This window comes from Vanellus vanellus (genome assembly GCF_965231255.1).
Source record: "Vanellus vanellus genome assembly, chromosome: 3".
Classification (NCBI taxonomy): Eukaryota; Metazoa; Chordata; class Aves; order Charadriiformes; family Charadriidae; genus Vanellus; species Vanellus vanellus.
Window position 1 is genome coordinate 108,595,473 of NC_138907.1, and position 15,240 is coordinate 108,610,712.

Consider the following 15,240-nt stretch of genomic DNA (forward strand, 5'->3'; position numbering starts at 1 on the left):
TATACCTGATTAAAATGCTATTCCATTCTTCTTCCAGCTCGTAATGAAGAGTTAGCAGAGCTACCCACAGCCAAAGGGCCTAACTCTTTCAACAACCAGGCTCTGCACTTAGGCACTTCTGACTTTTGCCAAATTTTAACTGATCTGATTGAAATCTCCCACGGTAGGTGTCTGGCCAGGCTCAGGTCTTTTCCAAACGCCATAGGAAAAAAAGTTCAATTTCTCAGAATATACTTCTATACTGTTCCTTTGTCTGTATACCTTATTTTGTCCATACTGGGGGTGGGGTAGGGAGAGTGGGAGCCCTAATAATTCAGTGAATATATCTAATTGTCTGTGAATTGGAGCAAGACTTGACATTTCACAGGGTATTGCTCTGACTTGAGTTCCATTCTACCGTCCTCATGAAAACAAATGTAGATTTGGCAGAGTTATAAGCCTCTGACAGACTGTCACTTGGACACGCTCAGTAGATGCGAGTTAGTATTTGGCTGCCAGACCCTCCATGTACTTTGTGTGTACCACAACTGGGAGCATCTTCTCTGCCCGTTCAGGGCTGCAGGACCCGCAGCAGAAGGCTGCTTGCTGGAAGCAACACCGGTGAGACTGCCTGTCCTGTTCTGCCAGCGCTCGGAAGAATCTACTTGAGGGCCAGCCAACCTCAAATGCTGAGGGCTGAGAAGTGCAGAAGTAAGAAGAAAGACCAAACAGGAGCCATGGGGACAGAGAAGGGAAGAGGGCCAGCACAGATGCAGTAGGAGAGGGTGAGGATGGGAAGAGGAAGGTGTTGAAAGGTGATTTAGAAAGACCCTTTTCCCTCAAGCTTATGGGTCAACACAAAATTCTTAAGTAAAAAAATCCTTTGTACTGCACAATCCACCTCACAGATTTTAGTTTAATATTTTTCTTCTTTATGTATATTATTATTATATTTAATTGCCATGTTTCTCTCCGTGGCTTCTTGGAAAGTCAGCACATTTGCAAATCTGTCGTCTTTCAATAATGTCACCGTGATGACACTTATCATTGTCAGTTGTAATCACTGTTAAATGCAGTGGGTTTGGTTAGTTCTTCTATACTCTTAATATTTTACTACTTTCTCCTGCTGAATTGCAACATAGAACTTGTAGGAAAAAATAAGAGGTGGGAAACAGCAAAACAAATCAATGGCAGGGAGGGGACAGGCAGATTAAAAACAACCAACCAACCAACCACCCTAAACAACTTTAAAAAACCTACCAGGGAAAAAGTGAAACAATGAGAATTAAGAGTGAATAATTTTGACCCAAATGTGGCACTCTGTCAACGTACTGTAGCAACAAGTAAACAAAGGACAAGAGTTGACTCGACAAGAGACCTGGCTAGAAATAGATGCCATCAAATAATTTAATGAGTTGCATATTAAAAGCTTCTTACAAATCTGGACTTTGACAGTATTTATGTTTTGTAACTAGATAAATGGAAGAACAGGAAAAAATTTCCTCTCGGCAAAGTTTTTGCCAGTTTCAATGTTATCTTCAACATAGCACAGGAACACCTTTCAAAAGTGTTTTTTAACCTTTGGTTCCCTACAGATAAAATTGCTGGACACAAATTCCTCACAAACATGGTATTTTGGAAGTTTAGAGCACCCTGAGAATTTATCTGGCAGTTTGGATGCTTTGTGTTTTAAAGGATGCTCACAACTAGCTTAATTGTGAGCTTCTGAGTCTGCTCAAAACCAAACGACAAGCGTACCAGAGATGGAAAAGCAGACAAACAACCCTTGAGAACTGCAAAGGCATTGCCAGGGAATGCAGAGATGCAGTTAGAAAAGCAAAAGCTCAGCTCAAATTGAAATTGCCAGAGAAGTCAAAAACTGCAAGAAAGGATTCTTCAGGTATATAAACAGAAGCAGAAAAAGAAGGAAAATATTGGCTTGCTGTTGAACAGGAGAGGTGCACTAGTCACCAAAAAAGCTGAAAAGCCAGAGGTTCTCAATACTTTCTTCACCTCTGTCTTTACCAGCAGTGCTGGGCCTCAGGACTTGGGAACAAAAATCCAGGTTGATGCAAACAGACTCACTGCCAGTGAAGGAAGTGTTGGTATGTGAACTATTACAGGAGCTTGACCTGTACAAATCAATGGGCCCTTGCACAATCCACGCAAGGGTGTTAAGAGAACTGGCTGACATCATGGCGAGGCTGCTCTCCATAACCTTTGAGAAGTTGTGGGACATCCCAGAAGACTAGAAGAATGCTAATGTCACCCTCATCTACAAGAAGTGCTTAAAGGAGGATCCAGGAAACTATAGGCCCATCAGTCTTCCTTCAGTCCCTAGGAAAGTTATGGAACAAATCCTCCTAGGGGCTATCACAAGTCAAATGAAGCGCGTGATAAGGAAAAGCCACCACAGATTCACCGAGGGCAAATCCTGCTTGACAAACCTGATTGCCTTCTATGACAAAGTAAACTGCTCCGTTGATGGGAGGGCGAGTGGTGGACATTATCTACCTGTATTTCTCCAAGGCTTTTGATACAGTTCCCCACAGCCTCCTCCTAGAGAAACTCAGAACATATGGTCTAGACAAGTGGTCTGTGTGGTGGATGGGGAACTGGTTGACAGGCTGTACCCAGAGGGTGATGGTCAATAGCTCTTTTTCAAACAGGCAACCTGTCACAAGTGGAGTCCTCCTGGGATCGATACCAGGCCCAACACTGTTTAATATCTTCATAAGTGATCTGGATGATGGGATCAAGGTACCCCGGTGAAGTTTGACGATGATACCAAACTGAGTGGGGAAGTGGACACTTTGGAAGTGAAAGCCACCCCGCAGGAAGACGTGGATAGAATGGAAGAGTAGGCTAACAAGAACCTTATGAAATTCCACAAGGACAAGTGTAATGTCTTGCACCTGGGAAAAAATAATCCAAGAGTGCAGCACAAACTGGGATCTACCCAGCTGGGGAGCAGCTCTGTGGAAAGGGAACTGGAGAAATGGACAAGCAGCTCAAAGTGAGTAGACAATGTGCTGCTGCAGCAAAGAAAGCCAACAGGATGCTCGGTTGCATCAACAAGGGCGTCACTGACAGAAATAAAGAAGTCATTATCCCACTCTACCCAACGCTTGTCAGGCCACACCTGGAGTACTGTGTTCAGTTTTGGTTCCCACTCTACAAAAAAGATGTGGACAGGCTGGAGAGGGTCCAGAGAAAGGCCACCAAGACGGCCAAAGGACTGGGAAAGCTGCCATATGAGGAAAGGCTGAGAGAATTGGGTTTGTTCGGCCTTGAGAAAAGAAAGCTTAGGGGAGACCTTACCACCACGTTCCAGTATTTAAAGGGTGGCTACAAAGAAGGTGGAGACTCACTGTTTACAAGGAGTCACATGTAAAAGATGAGGGGTAATGGGTACAAGTCACTCCTGGGGAGATTCCGATTGGATACAAGAGGGAAATTTTTTCACAGTGAGAACAATCATCCATTGGAATAATTCCCTCAGGGAAGCGGTGGATGCCCCATCATTGGATGCTTTTAAGATTTGGCTGGACAGGGTTCTGGGCCATCTTGCCTAGGCTGTGCTTTTGCCAAGAAAGGTTGGACCAGATGATCCTTGAGGTCCCTTCCAGCCTGGTATTCTATCATTCTGTGAAATTTTTGTTTTTACACAAGGTATTTTATCATGATGTATCTCTTTTTTTGCACTGTGGTTCACAGCACTGAACCACAGTATCAGTATGCACCTTCTGGTATCTTTAATTTGCATTAGTCCGTAGTGAACATTGCATCATATACATACATATATATGGAATCTCATATTTTATATAAATGCACATTGTATTTTCAGTTGTTTTCTGTTGTTTAATAAAGCTTCTAAATTTTCCTCTCTGCATTTATTTGCAAATATCAGAAAACTTCTTTTAAAATTCAGGTTTCATTTCAAGCAAGCTTTGTACCCTGCCAAAAATCCAACACCTGCTAAGCATCAATTACCTCCATCTAAATTCTGGGCACCTTCATTTCTCCATGAACTGAAAGGAGTAGCTGGCATTTAGTATCTCAGACAACTTAGCGTAATGTAAGTCTTGCTGTCTTATCTGTAGGCCTCATACAACACTGCGTTAACACAAAGTCTATTTCACGTCCAAGACTCTGCAGCACTGATTTTGCTCAAATAACAGAGGTTGCAAGCCTATGTACAAATCAAAAATATCAGAATAATTTGAGGCCTTCTCATGCCCTTTAGCTCATTTCTAAAAGACTCATTCACTGAACTAATGATAAGTATTTTTATGTCTTTAAAGTGCTGAAGGTGAGAAATGCTGACGCTAAGAGAGGATGTGACTTCAGGCAAACAAAGACTGAAAGCTCTACAATAATTTAGGAGCAAATTTGCAGCCACCAGCACATGTTTGCAGGTGCAAAGCATCTGGATTATAGAGCTAGTGCCCCTTTGGCACTCTGCGTATGAACATTCACCCCAGATAAACCCTAGGGTGAGATACTGTTCTATGGACACAGGCTCAGGCTGTAGCCCTAAGCACCAGGACGTTTGACCATGGGTGGCACTTGAAAACCTTCTCTTCAGGAGTTATGGTCCATGACATAGGTTTTTTTAGACGATATCTATTTCTAGCAAAGCATATTTAAGGAGAAAAAGGATCTGCACATCAAAATCTGCATTTCCATCCTTCTTCCCTCACATTTGTCATCTCCTGAATGCTTTGAGTGCTTTGGGAGCTCAGAGGTTCTCTGAGGATCTATGTGAGTGCTGGCATCTCCCTGCTTCTAGCAAGCAGCCACAGAGGGCAGTTCCTCTCTTGAGTTTTTATCTTTTTATCTTTCCATCTTTTCCTAATCTGCCTTTTCCCAGGCTTAGCAATGCAGCTGTACAGCTCAGAGCTGTGACTAATCTAGAATTTTTGGAGGAAACAACACTGGCAGTGCTCCTTCACCTCAGGACATGCATGTGAGGCGATGGCTGAACCGAGTGCACTGCTATTTTCTTGCAGGGTCTCTGACAGCCTTAGCATTAACTAAGCCTTCTTATGAATAAAGTGGATTGCCCATAACTGTCATATGTAAACATTTCCCATCACCGCCTTGAAATTTCTACATACGTTACTTCAGAAGGGAAAAGGCATTGGATGATGTGGGATGATGGGGTTGAAGGGATTGCGAGCAGCCTGCCAAGGATGACTTGGGGATACTGGTGGATGAAAAGCTGGACGTGAGCCAACAATGTACACTCACAGCCCAGAAGGCCAGACGTACCCCGGGCTGCACCAAAGAAAGTGTGGCCAGCAGGTTGAGGGAGGTGATTCTCCCCCTCTGCTTCACTCCCATGAGACCCCACCTGGAGTACTGCATCCAGCCCTGCAGCCCTCAGCACAAGAAAGACATGGACCTGTTGGAGCGGGACCAGAGGAGGCCACAAAAAGTGAGGAGAGGGCTGGAATGCCTCTCCTGTGAGGACAGGCTGAGAGAGTTGGAGTTGTTCAGCCTGGAGAAGGGAAGGCTCTGGGGAAGACCTTATTGTGGCCTTCCCATACTTAAAGGGGAACAATAGGAAAGATGGGGACACACTTTTTAGCAGGGCCTGTTGCGATAGGACAAGAGGTAATGGTTTTAAACTAAAAGATGGAAGATTTAGACTAGATAATAAGGAAGGAATTTTTTACCAGGAGGGTGGTTAAACACTAAAACAGGTGGCCCAGAGAGATGGTAGATGTGCCATCCCTGGAACCATTCAAGGTCAGGTTGGATGGGGCTCTGAGCAACCTCATCCAGTTGAAGATGTCCCTGCTCATCGCAGAGGGGTTGGACTAGATAACCTTTAAAGGTCCCTTCCCACCCAAACAATTCTATGATTCTATGATTTTATTCTATGTCCATTTCTTCCTCCCAGCACATCTATACATTTGCAAATCCAGTGGCATGCCCTTGCTGCTAAAATACAAATCCTATTTTATAACTTGTTTATGGATCTTGGAGTCCCACTGTCCTCAGCGAGGATTCAGGTACACTAATGAAGAATTCCCCTTCTCCACATTTTCATGTCTATTTAGCATTAGCTTGAAAATGGGGAAAATACTTATAATTTGATAATCGCTTTTATATTATAGCTCTACTAGCATACACATTTGTACTGGTTTTGGCTGGGATGGAGTTAATTTTCTTCACAGTAGCTGGTATGGGGCTACGTTTTGCATTTGTGCTGAAAACAGTGTTGATAACACAGGGGTGTTTTCATTATTGCTGAGCAGTGCTTACACAGCGCCAAGGCCTCTTCTGTTTCTCACCCAATCCCACCAGCAAGTAGGCTGGGGGTGCACAAGAAGCTGGGAGGGGACACAGCCGGGACAGCTGACCCCAACTGACCCAAGGAATAACCCTTACCATATCATGTCACGCTCAGCAATAAAAGCTGGGGGAAGAAGGAAGAAGGGGGAACAGTCAGAGATACAGCGTTTGTCTTCCTAAGTCACCGTTAGATGTGATGGAGCCCTGCTTTCCTGGACATGGCTGAACACCTGCCTGCTGATGGGAAGTAGTGAATTAATTCCTTGTTTTGCTTTGCTTACGTGCTTACGTTTGCTTATTAAACTGTCTTTGTCTCAACCCATGAGTTTTCTCACTTTTACCCTTCAGATTCTCTCCCACATCATGCCGGGAGTGAGTGAGTGAGCAGCTGTGCGGGGCTGAGCTGCCTACTGGGGTTAAACCACCACACAGTAAAGGGAATTTAAAAGCTACCTTACTGTGTTTGAAATGGGTGAACACTGATTTAAATAAAAGTGGGCAAGAGATGGGAGGAAGAACGTTGTTTTAGATCTGAAAAGGCATTTCTGCGGGTAATTGCCACTGAAGTCAGCACAAGCATGTTTCCCCTTCTCTGCTAAGGAGCAGAGTTGCTAAATCCAAGTATATTCTTAGAAAGTCCCCACTGATTACAGCATTAGAAATGATGCCATCCAGAAAAATCTTTTTAAATGAAATATGAGGATGTAAGGGCCTGTTCAAGAACCAAACTGGAAAGCTACAGTATAATAACCAATTTACATTTCATTATAACCTATTTCATTTACCTATCTACTGACTCCATGCTTACATGCCTTCCAATTCATTTTTATATTGCTGGTAGGTCACCTAATTTCACACTGGCCGCTCCTGCTAGCACAGGCTCCTTTTTGAAGCATAGCACTCTTAATTCTATGCTTTGAGGCCCTCCTGATAACCCTCCGTTACCATTCTTTCCTATGCAAACTCCTTGACAAAATAAAACTATTCATAGGAATTTCTGCAGACAGGGATGGTAAATGTTAAAAGAACAGAAACTTTGTTGGTGCCTTTGTTCATAGGGTAGATGTCCTGAAATTTGTGGCTTTTTCCATTGACTCTGCTTCAGAAGCATGTATGTACAAATATGCATATATTTAAATTCCAGAATACGTGATACCAGTTGGAGCATGTTTTCAACTAAGTACTGATTTACCAGCCCTTGTGGATCATCTCCAGGGTCCACTGATAGCAGTGGAATGACACTATGTGTACAAGGTGCAACAGCAGCTCTAAGAAATCTTTGCCTGAAAAGCCTGAAAATATATATTTTTTTTTTTAATTAATTCAACAGTTGGTATCATTTTCACAAACCAGTCTGCTGTTCCAGTTTCCAGATTATTACAGCTGCTTGGATAATAGCATATTAACAGCTGTCTACAAATGGCGGAATATAAAAATCTCAAATAACACATTCAGGACAACTACACATGCAATTAATGGGTACGCTTAGAGATGTTTGCTGACAGAAAAATATTTGTACTGGGGAAGAAAAATCACCTGTTAGGAGAGAAGCGAGCTGTACCGGCAAAAATGAAGACTTTTAACTACTACTTCCCTAGGAGCTTTTATTGACTCAGTTAATGGTCATAGCCCTGCTTTCTCCCCACACATGCTGAACACAGCTATACCTGCAGAAGACTGATCACAAGCCTGGCCTCAGTGTGTAACTGTCATAGCATTGCTTCTCTTCAGAAGGCGGCGTCTGAGATTTACAGCCATAGCTGTATAGCAAAAAGTTGTTAGAGGTAGAAGATGAGACCACAGCCTATTAAAGTGGATACACTAAAAGTGAGGGGATATTTCATCCTTAGGTAAGGAAATGTATAATCTGTAATTTAGGTGGGATTGAACTCCAGATTAGGACACCTAGGGTTGAATGTCTGCATGGGAACTATGTGTCACAGCTGCCATGGAGCTCTGGGGCCCATTCATTTAAGAAGGCTAGCACCCTTCCAGATCCTCTGCAAAGCACGTTTAGCTCTGAGCTGTCATAATCAAAGAATGGGAGCGTCTCACAAACCTTCAGTCATTTTTGCCAAGCCAGTATGGCCATCTCGCATGCCCTATGAACACTTCAAATGGCATAAAGTGCCCATTTGTAGGCAGGGGAATCCCACTCCCTGTTGATGCACTCAGTGACATCTATGGTACCACTCTGATTAAAGGCAGGCCTCTACTTCAATGAGTGAAGTGAACAACTCTCCAGGATCCATTGACTCCATTCACTAGAAGAGGAGTAAATGCATCTTGTTCACCTACAAACAGATCCTTAAGGTACATGAACTGTTCTGAAGTTCAATGCCATGTGCAGAATTCAATTCGGTTGTCCATATACAGGCATGGAATGCCATTTGAGAAGATATATCGTTCAGGCTGATAAATATGACACTGACCTAGCTTTCTGAGAAACAGCTGGAGGCCACGTAAATTATCCTAAGACACCTGAACCAGCTCCAAGCACTTTTCTTTGCGTGAGCAAATGAACTAAGCCCTTTTAATAGCATCTTAAGAATTCTACACAAACGAATAATAATTTTTAAATAATAACGCTTGTTATTAATATTGCCATAGCTTACAGAAGCTTCAAGAAATTGTTAAACTTGGTCACAACAACTTAGACTATCAGGGCTTTGTTACATCAAGACAATTACATAAGATCAGTCTGCTTCAGTCAGTCTTTTTAAGCAACCTTTCATCTTCTGGTGCTCTCCTTTAACAACGTACTTTTTTGCCCAAAAACTGGTCTTATAAGGTAAGCCTTTTACATGTCTCAGTTTCTACTTAAGATAAGAGTACTCAAGAAAGCCCATGGCTGCGATGTGACTAAATGCCATATTTAGGTTTCTCCATTGCAAAAAAAAAGAATTTTTTTTTTTCATTAAATCATTCCATAAAAATTCCATTCATTTCATTAAAAAAAAATCTAAAAAATAATCTAGGTACCATTTCCCCCTTAATTTTGAAGAACAGTTAAATTTAGTATCAGTACGTTCCTTTTAAAATTTAGTATCACTACGTTCCTTTTAAAATTTAGTTATTCTCTTTGCAAGAATTTTGTCCATGAAAATGTAAATACTATGTAAATACTCCTTGAAAGCAATCTCTCGGTATTTACATTGTACCTTGCAACTAAGGTAAAATAATTTTAAAATTTTAATGGCAGATCTTAAATAAATAGTTAAATAGTTATTTAAATGTAAATAACAGTTAAATAAATGTTACACCATTATGAAGAAAGCTAAACTGAAATATGAACACTAATACTGGTATTTCACCGAAGGTCAAAAACTTAAATCCACATGTGGACATCTGCACAAATGGTCAGGGGTTTTGCACCTGCTGCTCCCTAAAGCCTAAGGGAGCTGCAGGCTGTGTAATACAATTGACCACTGAGGTAGCACCTCAGGTCATGGACCAGAATCCCTTCATGGTAGGTACCATGTCCTGAGTAAAAAAACAGCTCTGAAGCTAAACAATAAATAGGAAGTATGCGCACAAAGTCAGGAGAGGTTGCAGTAAGGGTAAGGCTTTTGAGCTAAGCTGTAAAGGATTGTCAAAGAAAGAATCAAAGGAAATAGTTACAGGCAAGAGAAGGAAGAAGACGCACACTTCTCACCTCTATATCTAGAACTGACTACAAAACAAGATCAGGTTGGTTTAGTTAACTAAAAGGTACAGAAGTTCAACTGAGGTCTGCCTGGAGAAGGGTGGCAGATTAGGCACACCGGCTTGACATATTTGAAGTAATAGAGTTTTATATTAGTGATTATATAGTAAGACATTTGCTCTGGCATTATAGTCACGTTCAGGCTGAGTTTCCCACCCAAAGCTTGAAGAACACACTTGCTCCCTCATAAGCTAATATCTAAAGTGGCAGCATGATTTATCCCTAATAGACTGGCCACTTTCTCTTCCTTAATTTCTAAAAAGCTATGAAAAATGTCATCACTGAAGTTTTCTTATTTTTGCTAAGTTTATGAAAAATTTGGCTTTGTATTTCTTTTGTCAAATATTTGTATTCCGTTAGTTTTAATTAGTCTGCTGTATTCTACATTTACTGTTTTGAGCAAACATTTGCATTAGTAAATGAGTAAAAGTACTTTGTTTCTGTGAGCTGGTTCCTTAAATTCTTTAGTTCCATGCTTTGATGTTTGGGAATCAGCAATGTGTTTGACATCTCTGAAAATCAGGAGGATTCAGATGTGTATTACAAAATCTATCCTGAGGTAATTTGTCCAGAGCCACTCAATAAAGCACTAGCACATTTACAGTTATTGTCATGCACAGTTTTTCCCTAAAATTTTCTGTGTATTATAGATTCAGATTCAGGTGTCTACCTGCAAGGATTTGCATCAAAAAAATCATGTGTCTTGATTCCCAGTTATCTACAAACATATACAGGAAGATTATTTTTCAAAGTAGTAAGGAAATTCAAAAGGAACAGAAAAATGCCATGAGAAAAAGCTGTATTTCAAATCTTGCTAACCTAATTTAAATAAAAAAAGCATATGTGAAAAAAAGACATAGTTACTCACCTACGATGAGTAAGAAAACTACCACTGACATGTCCTGAGCCATCACATCCTGGGGTTGGACATGACATTCCTTCCGTCTTCACTGACTTCCACGAGAACTGTGAGCCATTTAGGTACCCATCCTTTTGCCTTTTGGCAGCTAGAGGACACCCTGACGCACTGCGATGGGATGCATATTTTCCAGTTATATGACCCTGACCATCACAACCAGGAACTGGACATCTGGATAGCAGATAGATGAGATAAACTTTATTGTCTTGCCATCATATACCTGGTAGCCTCTACAACAAAGTCAAAATAAACCCGACATGAAAAGAAAAGAACAATCATGCACTGTGGTCTTAAAAATAGTCAAGATAGCCTGTAGTGGGTAAAATTACATGGAGAACTATACTAATATGAAAAAAAAAAGCTCTTTGATAAACTGCATGGAGGCTAGCCAGTAGACGAAATCACAGCTGTTGATATTGTGCAATTGCAACAAAAGGACTGAGATATATATTTGAATTGCAGGTGTTCATTACAGTAAATATCACATTGGAATTGAAATGTTGGCTACTGAGCTCCACTCAGCAGGGAAATTGCCCATAAAAACTCTATAAGCATAAAATCCTACTTAGTATAATCCTTGGTACATTTTATTTATGTGTATGGAATCTAAAGAAGACTTGTCTGGAGTCATGAAAATGTTCGGTATAAACAGTTAGGTACGAAGCAATCATCGCGCCTCATCAGAAATGCTGAGCACCTTTAACCACTCTCTGAATAGGAGAGATTATAACAAACTATGTGCTACAGCCTAGAGAGATCAATGAAGGCAGTTCCGTATTCATCTGACGGTTTTCCTTACTTGGGAATTCCCCCATACATTTGCCCTGCATACTTTTAAAAAACAAATAACCAGGGTTAGAAAGAACAGGTGAGAATCTTCAAAGTGAAATGTTTATAAAGAAAATATTCTTTTTCAGTATGCTGCTACGTAACACATGTCAAAACAAGGACGGTTACTTCATTGTTTGTCTTACACTAAAATATTGCTGCAACTCTCCACTGAGGATCCAGCCCTGAATGGTTTAAGCAATCACTAAATCCACTAAGTTCAGTGGTCACTTATATCGAAGAACCTTGCAAGAAGAAACCAAGACCTATAGGTAGGCATTTGTTCCTCTTGCAAACTACATAAACAGTCAGATTTGTTGCAGCAATCTCATATAAACACTCAATTCTCTATTCCCATAACTACTTTATTTAGCGTGTATGGTTTGTCTATAGTATGCAAATGTTTAAGGGTTTTTTTAGGAGATACAGATCTAGGTAATTTTTTAATTTCATGTGAAAAACATATGTAATACTGTTTGTAAATTATAGAAGATTGTATCCTTGGCCAAATATGGTATTCTTTGCCGAATAAATCAGCACAGATCCTTGATTTGCAGTTCACTCACAGAAACCCCTGTGTCCATCTGCTCTTGGGTTACTATCATACAATAACATTTATGCCTTAATAAAAAGCTCAAGATATATATGACCTTATAAAACACACGAAGGCCCTTTGACAATATTTGTTCTCACCTAATTGGCTCTTGGTCTTCTTTGTCTTCCTTGCTTTGTGCTATCCTGATTCCACTTTTCTTTGCTCGCGGACAGCCTGAAAGACTGAGTGAAAGAAAACATTTTAAAATGCAATTTCTCACTCTTGGGTAGAGTTTACAAGGGACACTCTTTCTATCTGAAAAACTGGCAGGAAAGGTAATCCTGCCCGGTTTCCAAAATCAAAGCTCAAGTGGCTTAAATACGGGGAGCTGCAGGATGCAACCGCGAGGGGGAATCCGTGCATCTCAGTTGGTGATGCAGGACAGGACCGCAGGCACTGTGCAGACCACACGCACAGGCAGTCCCGGAGGAGCCAGGGAAAGCAGCTCTTAAACTCTCTGCCTAATAATCCCTCCAGCTGACTCAGCAGAAGCAGCAGCGACAGCTTTAAGAGGAAAAGAAGCCAGTGTTTCAGGGCTGAGAGACATTACGTCCTCTGTATATCTGAGGGGGACGGAAGAATAGGCTCAAAACCCAGGAGTCTTTGGATCTCTTGTTAGGACTAAGGATTTCTCTAGGGAGGACATCAGAAACGCTATCAAACCGCTTCAGTCATCATGTAAGAATCCTACAGAACTGTTGAATAAAACCACGGCAGAGCTCAAAGCTGTACAATGCCTTCCTGAGAAAGAGTTTAAGTGCTCAGAACTCACCCAGACAAAAAGATTTAGGAGAGACCAAGTTATATTTTAGGTTAAGCAATGTTACATTTAACTAAACACTAAGAATGTCATTTTTAACTACACAAGATGGAAAAAGAGATATCTATTCCAAGATTTTGTAAGTTCAGCTTTCCCTTTGCATATGAAGAATTCGTTATAGAAACCATTTAGTAGACTAGACAATGACTTGAATAGGTATTTAGAGATTGTTTTAAGCAGTTGCTGAGGACACAAATATGTCTATCAAAAATCATGCTTTGTCTTCTATTTAAATGTTATTTCCATCTTAACATATCAACATTAAAGAATAAATCAATCAGTAGAACACCACATTCAAAAGTACTGAGATGAGAGACAAAGTAGTGTCACCAAAGAAAAATTTCCATAGAGAAAGAAACAAAGTAGAAGATTAAATTTTTGTTTTCAGCATGAGAAAAGGAACTTCAGTGTTGTACAGTAGGTCCTGTCTTCAGGAAGAAGAGACAGAAACAGCGGTAGCAAAATTTTCAGCTTTTTTGTCTTGTCAAGACCAGCGAGCACCGGGAGGAACAAGCAGAGAAAAGGGTGATGCAATCACAGACAAGACTTCTGTGTCGGTAAATGAAAAACAGAAAAATATAGAGTTTATGTGCTACAAAGTCATAAAGAAGTCAATTAAAGAAAGGGAGGAATGTTAGCAGAGGCTATGGGACATAGTGTATTACCTAGCAGCTTTTAGTGAGATGGCATGGCTACTCGGCAGTGGTGAACAGAAGGGACCTAGAACTGCTGTATCAACCCAAGACCAGCAAGCTCACATCTGTACAGCCAATCTCGCCGTAAAGCAGGACAGCTACACCCATCTCACTTACAGAGAATGATCTGCACCCGTGCAGAGCCCCAAATCATATCTGAGAATTGCCTGGGAGAGTTTCAGTGGTCCAGGGTCAGTACCACGCCAGGGGACATGCTAACAACCTAACAGTGTACGAATCTGTGCTCTGACGCTTGGACCTGTGCTCTCATCTCATTCCAGTTTCCAGTTTAAACGCAGCTGACCATTTTTCTGTTTAAAGCAAGCTGCTGTTTATTCCAATTTGCATAATGCACACCAAAGTGCCATAGTTCCCTGTGTACAAACTAAACCCCAGAAAGCCTGTGCCACTTAAAAATAGCTTTCTTTGAAAATAATAATATCATAATCTGTAAGAAAACAGAGGCAGGAGGAACAGAGTCTGAGGGATTTAGAATAAGAGGAAGCGGGCTCTGGGGCAAGGGCACAGTTCAGGAACAGGTTGGTTCATTGCCCCCCAAACAACCTGGACTGCAGAAAGTGAAGGGAAGAGGGGAGGAGTTACAGATATCCCCAGCTTATCTGTGAGACTCGTCATACCCACTGTGTGAGCACAATCAGGTTGTGCATCTGAAAACTAAATAGTTAATAGAAACGCCTCAGGAAGCAATACTTTTTTTAGTAGGCGTACAGATGGGTATGCTTGTAGACGATGACATTTTCATAACAAAATCTGAATGAAGAATTTCTGCCCTGACTAATGATTTAATGCTTTCTACATATTAAATCAATTTAATTATCACCTACTTATTGGTATTTTGGTGCATCATCTTTTTGCAATAGATCTTTCTATTCTGGCACTATGATTTATGAGAAAATTCTAAGACCTTTCAGGTCCTCTAAACAGACATTTCCAATAGACAGCTTCTGAGGTTATGATTAATTCATTTTTCCTCTGACAGCAGATTCACCAAGAAAACATATGTCAAGGATGAGCCTTTGCTTTAATTTTTTTTTTATCCTATAATAACCAAAAGCTATTACAAAGTAAACATATTACTTCGTTTTTATATCAGTTTAATTCCTTATATATGAATATAAAAGACAACAAGGGAAATTCAACTCCGGTATATGCTGATATAACTTCTTGCATACATTGAATGGGTGTGTGGAACTGCAGAGAGTTATGGCAGAGTTAAATCTGCCTTTGTGTGTGCTTGCTGTTGAGCAGCCATTTTAAATACAGATGATACCTAGGCATCTTGGCAGCCATTTAGGAGAGAAGTTTGTCATTCCTTTCCGTCTGAAACCGAAAGGGCTGGAAGTGAAGGTATCAAATACAAACAAAAATGCTAAC

General features: G+C 40.9%; 1 protein-coding gene across 3 annotated transcripts in view; it reads right to left on the reverse strand.

Moving 5' to 3' along the window:
* The window catches only part of MYT1L (myelin transcription factor 1 like), a gene marked incomplete at both ends in the record, with an annotated part of 130,567 nt that overhangs the window by 16,584 nt on the left and 98,743 nt on the right, over positions 1-15,240 (reverse strand). For all 3 annotated transcript variants that reach the window (XM_082481155.1, XM_082481154.1, XM_082481156.1), the window contains 2 exons: positions 10,857-11,078; positions 12,429-12,512. In XM_082481155.1, the coding sequence (XP_082337281.1) occupies positions 10,857-11,078; positions 12,429-12,512 (306 nt within the window). The remainder of the gene's footprint in view (positions 1-10,856; positions 11,079-12,428; positions 12,513-15,240) is intronic.